Raw genomic sequence first — 13,555 nt, forward strand, 5'->3', positions numbered from 1 at the left:
AACGTTCTTTGTAAGCTGCTGGAATGTATGGTGTGTCGGCGGTCGGGTTGGGTCCTGGAGTCACGTGGCCTACTGGCTCCATGTCAGAGCGGCTTCCACCAGGGTCACTCTACCACTGATAAATTTGTGTCCCTCAAGTCTGCCATCCGAACAGCTTTTTCCAGGTGCCAGCACCTGCTTGCCGTCTTTTTTGAGTTACGTAAAGCATATGACATGGCCCGGCGACATCATATCCTTGTCACATTGTATGAGTGGGGTCTCCAGGGCCTGCTCCCGATTTTTACCCAAAACTTCCTGTCGCACTGTACTGTCCGTGTCCAAGTTTGGTGCCTCTCATAGTTCCATCCATATCCAGGAGAATGGAGTCCCCGTGGGGCTCTGTATTGAGTGTCTCTCTGGTTTTAGTGGTCATTAACAGTCTAGCAGCAGCTGTTGGGCCCTCTGTCTCATCTTCTCTTGATGCAGACAACTTCTGCATTTCTTATTGCTGCTCCAGTACTGGTGTTGCTGAGCGTCGCCTACAGGGAGCGATCCACAATGCGCAGTCATGGGCTATAGCCCATGGCTTCCAATTTTCTGCCATGAAGACATCAGTCATGCATTTCTGCCGGCGCGTCATACCATGCATCCGGAACCAGTACTTTACCTTAATGACAATAGTGGAGACATCGATTCTTAGGTTTGATTTTCGAAGCTTGTTTGACTTGGATTCCTCATCTTCGTCAGCTTAAACGGAAATGCTGGCAGCATCTCAATGCCCTTCACTGCCTGAGCAACAACTGGACTGCAGATTGCTCTACACTGCTGCAGCTCTACAGAACCCTCGTTCAGTCCTGCCTTGACTATGGGAGTGTGATTTATGGTTCGGCGGCACCCTCAGCATTGCGTTTGCTCAACCTATTGCACCATTGTGGAGTTCGACTAGGGACAGGAGCTTTTAGGATGAGTCCAGTGAAAAGTGTACTAGTGGAGGCTGGAGTCCCTCCAGTGAAGATCAGACTTGCACAACTGCTCGCCAGTTATATTGCACACATTCGTAGCTTTCCTGAACATCTTAATTACCACCTTCTTTTCCCAACCATGATGGTTCACCACCCGCATATGCGGCCCAGGTCAGGGCTAACGATTGCAGTTGATGTGCAATTGCTTCTATCTGAACTGGAGTCCATCCCATCACCACCTCTCCTCGAGGTCCATTCACATACACCTCCAAGAGGTTTTGGGCCCGATTTATATTGTTCTACAGGACTGGGTTGGTGAGGGCCGTAGACTGAAAGAACTTGATTAGATAGAGATCATTCTGGAAGAGTGGGTCGCCACCAGAGATGAGTACTTTTATGGTGTGGCCATTTGGAGGGATTCCTTGAGCTGGGCAACAATGTAGGAGATGTATATGAGGCTAGTTTCAGTCTAACGATAGGAAAATTTTTCTGTATTGGCATTGATAGAAGCAGCAAGAATCCATATTGGAAGGTAAAAACACACACAAATACGTAGAATGTCTAGGAAGACGAAACCAGATGAAGTATAGTAATAAGTGGCTAAAACAACATGAAGTAAAATAAACTGAAATGAAAACAAAATAGACATGAAAGTGGGACACATTCAGAGTCAGAATATAAATGAAAATAAGATAATGGTAATTGTGCGAGGTGTAGGTCTCTGGCTGGATATGGGTGGAGAGAGTGGGGCATAATGTGTGAATGGATTGGGTCAGGTCAGTCTTGTGTGTGCATGAATATAGGGGAAGTATGTTAGGTATGTGGTGCAGGCAGGACCAGGAATACCTGTGAAAATACACATTGGTGAAGGAAGGTCGTTGGATCGGTGTGGAGGTCCAGGAATAATTATATTGATGGGGAGAATGACTTGGACAGGACCTCACACCTGTGGTCCGTGCAGTGTGAGCCTGTTGCTGTGTGTTGTGCACTGGCAAGACCTTTGCTATAGGACAGATCTGGTGCATCACAGGTTGCTTGGTATGCCAGTGAAAACTCTGTGTGGTTCATGAGGTGACAGGGAAAGAAGGAAAGAAAGAGGATGGGCACTAAGTGGTGTGATAGGTAATGGTAACAAAGGGAAACAGCACCGGGTTGTGGTATGAAAGAGAAGTTGCTAGGAAAAATCAAGCAGTGGAAAATCCGAGTTGGCATAATAACGGTATGAATAATGATAGTGTATCACCACATAGAATGAGCATTAATTAGATTTAAAAACACACAAACATACACAAATGGCATATATGGCCACTGTCATCTTGGGGCACTGAGGCCTACTGTGTGATATTTATTTCAGTCCAAATGTTTGTGTATGCCTCTTTTTTAATTGTATGGTAAAGAGTATTTTCTTTTGGAAATGTGATATTAAGAAATGTTTGTCTATCTGGGTTTTCGGTTTGTGCTTCTGTAAGTGAATATGAGAACATCTCAGCTCATGAGGAGTCACATTGCCATTGTTCAGTCATCTATATATAAACTGATAATTGTAATGTACCAGAATGTAGCATTGTGTGCAATTGGTACTCATTAAAGCAATTTCAATTTTAATGATATAGAACATTTTAATCTTCATTACTTCTGGGTATTGTTCCTCCTTTTAGTAATGTTGCACGAAGGAATCCAAACTTGCTGCTTTCATATTGCCACCCTAGGCACCTCACTTCTATCCCTATCCCACCCCTTTTCAGAGTTGAAAAAGAAAAGTGCATAAAATACTTTTCATATTATTAATCATTTGCATAGTTAAAAAAATCATATCAGTTTGTGGGTTGTTGGGGGTGGGGCTGGAAAGTACCAGTCTGGTCAGTGCTAATTAATGCATTGAGTGAAATGAGATACTAACAAATGTGTTGACTTTATGCAAGTTATTGAGTTATTTTGTAGTACAGAATGATACTTACTTGTTGGCAGTAAGATTGTGTATTTCCCTTTCTGACAGCCCAGAATGGTGATATGTCTCGTGTAAAGAACCTCTTAGAGCGCGGTGTCCCTGTTGATAGCAGAGACTCTGCTGGCTACACTGCACTACATTATGCTGCACGGGCTGGACACGCTGCCATATGCCAACAACTTATTGCAGCTGGAGCGTTGTTGGACACAAAGACACGTGCTGGAGGAGCTACACCTCTACACAGAGCAGCAGCATCTGGTAAACTACATATTGTCCAACTGTTATTGGAAGCTGGGGCAAATAGTGCAGTTACTGATGCAGATGGGAGAACAGCTTTACACCGTGCTGCAGAGGAAGGACATTCTGATGTTGCAGAATTGCTGTTAAAGAATAATATACAGTTAAACAACACGAAAGATATTAAAGGGCGCCTAGCAGTTGAATGTGTTAAGGATCAGACCATGCTTTCTGTTTTTTTATAAAAGAAACAATAAAAAGAGAAGCAATATTCTCTTTATCAGAATACATTAAAACACTATTTACTGTGTGTCTTTTCAAGCACTGAAATGAAATAATTTGTGGCTTGTGACAACTCCTGGAAAATTGAACTGTTGAAAGAACTGATCGTAATTTGAAATTTCAAGTTAGTACCTTTACAACACTTCCTCGCTAATCAATTAATAGAAGCAGTTGCAGCTAGAGATGCAAAGTATGGATTCGTGATAGAAAAGCCTCATTTTCGTATTGTATCACCATTGTTTTATATATCCAGCTTCACTGTCTCGTTTGTTCCTCTTTTCAGCCTTGATATGAATGTTAGTTTTGTAGCTTTGTTTGCCACTATTTCTCTAGTTTGGTTATCTTCCTCCGCCATGTAAGTTTTAACATTTTTGATAGTCTTAATCATACTTTTCTCACATATTTACATGTAATATTCAGTGGTTAAATAGCTGCTTTGACACTGTTTTAATTTTCATAGTATAAAAAATGTGTAAAGTGAAAGTTTTTGGATGAAACTATTACAATTACGTTGACAGAAATTACGAATCTTCAGTAAGTGTCATATAAACTGATATCTTTAAAGCAACTTCATTTCTTTGCCAGCTTTTGCTTTAATTATGTGCTAATTCTGGTCTGCCTTTTTGCTTACTATTTTGATTACATTAAAAACTGAGTTGGTTTGTGGGGCTTGGAAAATGAACCCCGATTCCATCTGGATTACCATCTGTTTATTGTTTCCACAATAAAAATTGCTCCATCCTAGTCTCATAACACTAGTGCACTTCTAACATAAAAATCCACCACATCCTTTAATTTTTTTTTTTTTTTTTTTTTTTTTTTTTTTTTTTTTTTTTTTAATGTTTGAGCATAATGGTTGACTTTCTGTTTTGAACTATTTATGGTAACAAGATATTACGCAGTGATTACATATGTAGGCACTTTCTATTCCTGACGATCACATTTACCAAAGAGATTTGTGCAAAAGTAACTGAATCTTGGCTATACAAGTAGTTAAACAAATGTAAGCCATAAATTGAAATTGAAAATTATTCTGTTCAGTTCTAGGGCACTGGCACAGATTTAAGCCATACACTGAAATTAAAAGTAATTCTGTTCAGCTATAGGGCACTGGCAAATTCACATACAGTATTACAAATTAATAATGTTGAAGGCTGAATAGCACAGCGACATTACTTTTAGAAGTGGACAGTGCCAAAACGAGTGCTTGATGTTAAAACCAGAGAATTTAGTGTTCACTTTATTAAATGCTAAAATGTTACCAGATCAAAATTTGGTTGTTGTTCAGTACATTGGGCATTTGGTCAGTTTTGTTGTATGTGGCTTAATAGCAGAGAACACAGCTGTTAAGGAGCTCTGCTGAGTAGTTTTTAGTGGTAATTGCCAGTGTTATTCCTTGTAGAAAAATCAGTTTCCTGTCTTCTCCTTGTTCTTGCAAGATGATATAGCTTTAGCATCAGTTCCACAAAGGCTGTGTACATTGGAAGGATTCAGTTAACACGCCAGAATGATTTTTTTCCTGACAGGTGTTCACAGCTTTTTTGTGTTGGTAAAATGATTTGTGAAATGAGTTCATAGTGCAACTTGCTGAGTGTTGTGTTGCATTTATCACTCCTACTAACAGTCCCATTGCATATATTATTATTATTATTATTATTATTATTATTATTTCCTATTTGAAAAATGTGCATACCATTTAAGCCATTTAATTGCTAAAGGAAAATCAGATCTTGAAATAATAAAGTACCATCTATGCAAATGCAATTAAATAGTATGAGGGTTTTGCTTGTGGACCAAAATGCAATGCTGTGACTATTCTTAGATGTTTTTTTTTATTTAAGTTGATACTATATTAGCATTGCTAAAATTAATTTCATTAGTAATAAATTTAGTATATTAGCGTCAGTTAGCTTCAGTGGATTGTGATTTTTTTGTTCCTAATCACACATTATTTCCCAAGTTAAAAATTATAAATTATTATTTGTTAGTTGTATATGGTAGAGTTTCTTGTGGTACTACTGAAGCACATTGTAAATCACAAACAGAGCTGTTCAGTTTTCAACAGGTTGACAATACTTAACTGTGCTGATGAGTTATTAACACTGATTATTTATGTTTAAAAGTATAATGCACCGTAATGTCGTTACTGAAATAAATATTTCTTTTGTTTCATGTGTTAATATGTTGGAAGATCTGGGTAGAAACATTAATAAAGTAAATGAATAGCTAATGTCTCTGCTTGTTGCAAAAAATTAAATGTGCTGTTTTTACTACAGATACCTTACTTTCCTGTGGAGAAACTTTTAATCTGCGAGGTTTTTGTTCTTGTGACTTGTTATCCCCTATCATATGCTTATGAGAAGAGCTCTGAGTAGTAGTAGTAGTAGTAGTAGTAGTAGTAAATAGCATTAAGCAAGAATCTTAATTTATTTGTCACAATGACCACAAATAAGATTATTTTTAAAGCTAAACTAAATATTAGAAGGCAGACTTCTGATGTGGTAATTTGTGTACATTTGTCCTACTCTGAGAGAAATTAAGAGTTTGAAGACCTAGTTAATCTTTCTTCTGTTATTGTTAATATTCCATTCTAATTCAAATGATGATGTAAGTTACAGTACAGGAATTCTCCAAAAGCAATACAATTACTTTTCTGCACTATTCCTATTGATAATTTTACAGTGTGTCAACATATGTGCTGTTTATCATTTTCATTAGTATTTATTTGTGAAATAAAATATCTGAGGCTCTAAATTTTGTGGTTTTATTTGTTTATAATGTTAACTTAAGGTGTAGGTAGTCTTTCTTACAATTCTGTCTGAACTTGCAAATCAACATTATTTATAAGAAAGTGCTGAAAAGTAATGCCTCCATATTTTTCATTTGCAAACAACTCTTAAAGCTTTTTAAATAAAACACATGTTATTAACATTTTACATCTTTATTCTTCTTGTCTACATATTTGCAGCCCTCTGCCGCTAGAGGGCTCCGAATTGTTGCATGTAATGTGATGGTGTGCAATATAACCATGTACGTCAGTGTGTGAGAAACAGTGTGCTGTAATAGAGTTTTGAAGAGTTCATCCACACATGGTGCTCTCTCCCCTTCAGCATTGGCACACAAGAGTGCTGCAGGATCTGCAACAATCCGACCCCTTGGGCTAACTGTCATTGATCATTCTCCATACAGTTCTGATTTTGCTTGGTTTCTGGCTTAAAGAACACTTTTGTGGACTTCACGTTGATAGTGAGGAAGTAGTGCAAGCAAAAGTGAGGTTATATGGCTCTGTCAATGGAGTCAAGCATTCTATAGTGATGGTGTCAACAGACTGGTCTCTTGTTGGGAGAAATGTTAGTTGCCAGGGTGACTTTGTTGAGAAATAAATATGTAGGCATGAAAAATAAAGATTTAGTGTGTTAGTAACCTACGTTGCATTAAAAAAGCATTGAGTTTTCACATAAATTCGGAGGCCTTACTTTACAGCACTCTCTCAAAATTAGCTGCCACTTATGGAAAGGGAATTTTTTTGAGGTGGTGGGGCATGTTCAGGGAGTGCTGCTTTTTGTTAATCAAAGAAACGTAATGGTACCAGACAACACTTTTTGAAAATTCTAATTATATTGGTGTAGTTGGGATATTGAAGTACTTTGAGATAAGTGTCCTCAGTTGGTACTTAACTCCAGTCATATTTTTAATACACATTATCTGGAAGTGTATCAGGTTTTATGTATGTATATTGCTCCCATTGCCTTGCTTATTGGACCACATGAGTCATTTCATATTCAATTTTTCTTTGAAGGTTGTATTCTTCAATTTTTGCTCTCCACTCAATACTGTGTTATTCTTTTTGTTCTTAATTTTCTCTGTTTGTCTTAAGTATCTATAGGCTTTCTTTGCATCATTCTTGCTGAAAATTTTTGGTTCTTGACTCTCTCTCTCTCTCTCTCTCTCTCTCTCTCTCTCTCTCTCTCTCTCTCTCTCTCTACAGTTTCATTTGTTTGGATTCTTAAAGAGTCCATCCATTTTGTATTTATACAAGTTCTCGTGTCTTTTGAGGAGCTGATCAATTCTTTTTTTATTTTTAATTAAATCAGGTTTTTGCAAGCATAGGTAGCTTCTGGGAGAGTTAAGATTTTATAGTGTTGGATCTTAGTGCCCATTGACAAGCATTTCATATTTATACATTGACTATGCTAGAACATGAGCTTTTTCATTTCATTGGCTCTGTTTTACCGTGTTTCTTTCTCACTTAAGTTATGCTTAATGATTTCGTCAGTATATTTAAACTGTAGAACTGTGGTGATTTTTTGACAGCTTACGAGGGCTTCACTTATATACAGGGGTTTCATGGACATGATTTCAGTTTTCTAAAAAGACATTTGTGATCATATTTTTAAGACAATTTCATGGAGACTGGTGATCTGGACACAAACTTCTTCCACGTCAAGAGTTAAACCCCAGGTAGTTTATTCTGAGGGCTTTGCTCCAATTTTGGTTTTAGGTGGGGTTTCCATTTTGCCAAATCTTTGACATAAACGAGAGCTACATCAAAAAGCAGTGCCAATAACCCGTCACCTTATCTAAGACCAGCTGTTATCGTCAAAGCTTTTGAAATTTATCTCCTGTATTTATCCTTGGAAAAATGATTACTTGAAACCACATCAACATCCTTCCAGTGATTTGTGAGATTATCCTTTGCATACAAAAATTTGGTGGGGGACTTGTAGTAATGTGTGTAAATTATTAAGAGTAAAGGATGGCAAAGAGTGAAAGTGGGAGATAGCAAATTATAAGGGGCAGTCAAATGAACAGAGACAGATGGAAAACATGTAAGTAAACAGATTAATATTCCAAAAGTAATCAGCCGAACAGTTAATAGATTTATCCCATTCTTAGCCAAGATGGTCAATACCTTCATGGAAAAATATTTGCAGTTGCCTATGTGACAATGATTGTACCCATGCATGCACCTCTTCACCAGAAGCAAAACAACAACTGCAAACAATGTCTTTCCTTGTTTGTTGTTGTTGTTGTTGTTGTTGTTGTTGTTGTGGTCTTCAATCCTGAGACTGGTTTGATGCAGCTCTCCATGCTAATCTATCCTGTGCAAGCTCCTTCATCTCCCAGTACCTGCTGCAACCTATATCCTTCTGAATCTGCGTAGTGTATTCATCTCTTGGTCTCCCTCTACGATTTTTACCCTCCACGCTGCCCTCCAGTTCTAAATTTGTGATCCCTTGATGCCTCAGGACATGTCCTACCAACCGATCCCTTCTTCTAGTCAAGTTGTGCCACAAACTCCTCTTCTCCCCAATCCTATTCAATACCTCCTTATTAGTTACGTGATCTACCCACCTAATCTTCAACATTTTTCTGTAGCACCACATTTCGAAAGCTTCTATTCTCTTCTTGTCCAAACTATTTATTGTCCATGTTTCACTTCCATACATGGCTACACTCCATACAAATACTTTCAGAAACGACTTCCTGACACTTAAATTTATACTCGATGTTAACAAATTTCTCTTCTTCAGAAACGCTTTCCTTGCCATTAGCAGTCTACATTTTATATCCTCTCTAGTTCGACCATCAGTTATTTTGCTCCCCAAATAGGAAAACTCCTTTACTACTTTAAATGTCTCATTTCCTAATGTAATTCCCTCACCATCACCCGATTTAATTCAACTACATTCCATTATCCTTGTTTTACTTTTGTTGATGTTCATCTTATATCCTCCTTTCAAGACACTGTCTATTCCGTTCAACTGCTCTTCCAAGTCCTTTGTTGTCTCTGACAGAATTACAATGTCATCGGCGAACCTCAAAGTTTTCATTTCTTCTCCCTGGATTTTAATACCTACTCCAAATTTTTGTTTTGTTTCCTTTCCTGCTTGCTCAATATACAGATTGAATAACATCGGGGAGAGGCTACAACCCTGGCTCATTCCCTTCCCAACCACTGATTCCCTTTCATGCCCCTCGACTCTAATAACTGCCATCTGGTTTCTGTACAAATTGTAAATAGCCTTTTGCTCCCTGTATTTTACGCCGGCCACCTTTAGAATTTGAAAGAGAGTATTCCAATCAACATTGTCAAAAGCTTTATCTAAGTCTACAAATGTTAGAAACGTAGGTTTGCCTTTCCTTTATCTTTCTTCTAAGATAAGTCGTAAGGTCAGTATTGCCTCACGTGTTCCAACATTTCTACGGAATCCAAACTGATCTTCCCCAAGGTCGGCTTCTACCAGTTTTTCCATTCGTCTGTAAATAATTCGCGTTAGTATTTTGCAGCTGTGACTTATTAAACTGGTAGTTCGGTAATTTTCACATCTGTCAACACCTACTTTCTTTGGGATTGGAATTATTATATTCTTCTTGAAGTCTGAGGGTATTTCGCCTGTCTCGTACATCTTGCTCACCAGATGGTAGAGTTTTGTCAGGACTGGCTCTCCCAAGGCCATCAGTAGTTCCAATGGAATGTTGTCTACTCCCGGGGCCTTGTTTTGACTTAGGTCTTTCAGTGCTCTGTCAAACTCTTCACGCAGTATCGTATCTCCCTTTTCATCTTCATCTACATCCTCTTCCATTTCCATAATATTGTCCTCAACTACATCGCCCTTGTATAGACCCTCTATATACTCCTTCCATTTTTCTGCTTTCCCGTCTTTGCTTAGAACTGGGTTTCCATCTGAGTTCTTGATATTCATACAAGTGGCTCTTTTTTCTCCAAAGGTCTCTTTAATTTTCCTGTAGGCTGTATCTATCTTACCCCTAGTGATATATGCCTCTACAGCCTTACATTTGTCCTCTAGCCATCCATTCTTAGTCATTTTGCACTTCCTGTCGATCTCATTTTTGAGATGTTTGTATTCCTTTTTGCCTGCTTCATTTACTGCATTTTTATATTTTCTCCTTTCATCAATTAAATTCAATATTTCTTCTGTTACCCAAGGATTTCTACTAGCCCTTGTCTTTTTACCTACTTGATCCTCTGCTGCCTTCACTACTTCATCCCTCAAAGCTACCCATTCTTCTTCTACTGTATTTCTTTCCCCCTTCCCTGTCAATTGTTCCCTTATGCTGTCCCTGAAACTCTGTACAACCTCTGGTTCTTTCAGTTTATCTTGGTCCCATCTCCTTAAATTTCCACCTTTTTGCAATTTCTTCAGTTGTAATCTACAGTTCATAACCAATAGATTGTGGTCAGAGTCGACATCTGCCCCTGGAAATGTCTTACAATTTAAAACCTGGTTTCTAAATCTGTCTTACCATTATATAATCTATCTGATACCTTTTAGTATCTTTCCTAAGGGCTCCATAAATATCAAAATCGCATGGGGAGAGATCAGGACTGCGTGGAGGATTTGTAAGGGCTTCCCAGCGAAACATGGGTGGCCAAGGTTGTTTCAAGTACACTTCGGAAATTTCATTGGGAACCCATGACACATCCTCCATATAGTCCTGATTGCTCCCTTTGCAGTTTCTATGTTTTCGGAGCCTTGAAGAAAGACATTCATGGACATCAATTCGGACGAAGAGATGCAGCCTGGACACATTTGTGGTTCCATAGGCGACCACAAACATTATTCCATGAAAGCACTGACTGTCTTGTCTCACAGTTGGACAAATGTATTAACAGTGATGACAATTACTTTTGAAATAATAAACAGTTTACCTTTTTTGCATCTGTGTCATTTTCATTGGATTGCCCCATATATTTTTACACTCACATTGGAAGTAGTGCAGACACAAAATTATTTCAAAGGTGGGACATACCTTGCCATCCTCAGTAACTGGCTGTTCCTGATTCTAATTGCTGAGAAGTACAGAAGATGGTAAGAGTGCACAAGAAATTGCTTTTCCTAGTGCATGACTTGCAATTTGGCACTAAGTGTGGACCACAGATATGTTAGTTCTGTAGACGACTGCCAAAAAATGAGGATAAGTGTTTGACAGCCGACCATTTTTCATAAATTATGATGAAACGTCTAAGTTGTGTTATTTTATCACGAAAATAAGTTACTGCAATCACACTACAGAAAAAAGCGATAATGAAGTCACATTTCAAGTGTGTACTTTGTTTTACAAGTCAAGGAAAGTGGTGGACTGAGTGGGTACTACATGCTGTTGTAAAATGTTTGATGCTATAGGTAGAATTTTGTTTGATCCGTAAAACTGTTCATCTTTATTCATGCGTAAATGTCAATCTGACACAAAAAAATGAGGTTTTGAGCAAGTTACCACAGACATCTTAGCCCAAAACTTAATACAACAAAGATGTAACAATTTCAATACTGTCAGAAGCTGCTTGTGCCATAAGGTGCAAATACAAGCTGCAGCACTGCACAAAAAAAAGCAGAGAGCCAAATGAGCTCTCAAGAGATACTTGCACTTGTGTGTGTGTGTGTGTGTGTGTGTGTGTGTTTAGACATTGTGGTGAAACCACGAAGAGTGGTGTTATTTGTCATAAATGTGGAAGAAAGTTTCACTCTAGAGTATTGGTGGATTCACCATTGGAAAGGGATGAAAAATCTGTTGGAACTGGAAATGTGATCGTGTAGAAATGTATCAAGTGGTAAGTCTAATATTCTTATAACAAACCTGTATGAAGTGCTCAGCAATTCGTAACGGAATTGTGCTGTGAAATCCCCAAGTTTTTTCGAGCCTGGGGCTTCTCAGAAGTAAGCAAGAATGTTTACTCTGAAGCTATTCATCTTCAAACAGTTTCATAGCTGTGTTGCTTGACTCTTAACAGTATATGTAAAAAGATATGTTAATTGTGTGCCAGGAATAAAAGAAGTGCCTGGGCACTGGGCACAGAGTTCAGATTTCACACTGCACACGGACTCCATTTGAACAGTCTTGGTTCACAATGTGTAATACTAAAATTTCTCAAGTATTCAGGAGGTACCAACAAACATCTGCACTATTGTCACTACCAATGTTGTGTATATCACCATCAATAACAGTACCCCACCACCAACAACAACAGTAGCAAAATTCATATAAATAGCAGCAACAGAACCAACACCAACATGATCAACAGTACCAGGAAAAGTGTGAAGGCGACTACAATAAAAAAAAAAAAGTTAGTGTTCAGTATTGTAAGCTGATAGAAAACAGAGCCTCTCTCACATCTGAATGGTTTTTTTTTTTTTTTTTTTTTTTTTTTTTTTTTTTTTTTTTTGTCAAAAGCAGGATGAAGAGGAAGCTCGGAAGATAAACAGAAATACAGAACCTTATCTAAGGTAAGGTGATTTTGAGAAATGACTAAAAATATGGCAGTATTTAGCAAAACAAAACCAGTGTTCTTACCTTTAAGCTAGTGTTTGGTCATGTTCTGTGTCCAACCACTAAATTAGGAGAATTAGAAGTAATACTGGTTTTGACCTAAATGTCGTTGTTACCTGCATAATGTAGGACTAGCTAGGAAAACAACAAATATCCGTGGAGAGGCAACTATCTTTGGAAATAAAAAGCACAATCTAAATTCATCTTGATTTGATAAGATTGAATGGCTCATATTGAACTTATGAATATGTGTTCTTAGTTTTTTGACTTTGTACAGGTAAACTGAGGGACACTTCAGACCTCCTATTTAAACTTCAGAGATTGTGAAGTACCCTCAAACCAACACGAAAAGAAAATAGTATGTGGGGGACTTTAACATAATTCCTGACACTCGTAAATCATGGAGATGACCTACTTTTATATGATAAATCTTTTGTTACAGTCAATGTCTAGGAAATCTAAGAATAGATTTTTGTTTGAAAGACGTACTCTCCATAAAATACTAAGGTACTAAAAATGGTTTATACACCTGGATAGCCACACACATTAGCGCACACCTTCCAGGATTCAAGATGATGCCCAGGCCCCGGATCAAGTCTGCTCAGTGCATTAATGTCAAGTGCTGGATGTGGTTTTTAGGTGGTTTCCCATATCCTACTAGATGAATGCCACGCTGGTACCAATGTCCTGTCTCAGTTACATGTTCACTTGATGCAGATAGAAGGGGTACATAAATTCCATCCCGGGGTGTAGAGTGTGTGACAGCAGGAAGGGCATCCAGAGAAACATGTCAAGCCCCTGAATATATGGCATAAAGAAAAGAAAAAGAAGGCTACATATGTCTTGATCATTAAGA

General features: G+C 38.1%; 1 protein-coding gene across 1 annotated transcript; it reads left to right on the forward strand.

The window, feature by feature from the left end:
• Window positions 1-2,951: 2,951 nt before the first annotated feature.
• On the forward strand, window positions 2,952-3,371 carry LOC124775453 (ankyrin repeat domain-containing protein 39-like). Its single transcript, XM_047250285.1, has one exon. It carries the CDS (start codon window positions 2,952-2,954, stop codon window positions 3,369-3,371), a length of 420 nt encoding a protein of 139 aa, XP_047106241.1.
• Window positions 3,372-13,555: the final 10,184 nt, after the last annotated feature.

Source organism: Schistocerca piceifrons, chromosome 2, assembly GCF_021461385.2.
Source record: "Schistocerca piceifrons isolate TAMUIC-IGC-003096 chromosome 2, iqSchPice1.1, whole genome shotgun sequence".
Lineage (NCBI taxonomy): Eukaryota > Metazoa > Arthropoda > Insecta > Orthoptera > Acrididae > Schistocerca > Schistocerca piceifrons.

What these genes read in the sequence shown, in the direction of transcription:
- LOC124775453 (XM_047250285.1), top strand. Translation starts at nt 2,952, where the DNA reads ATGTCTCGTGTAAAGAACCTCTTAGAGCGCGGTGTCCCTGTTGATAGC.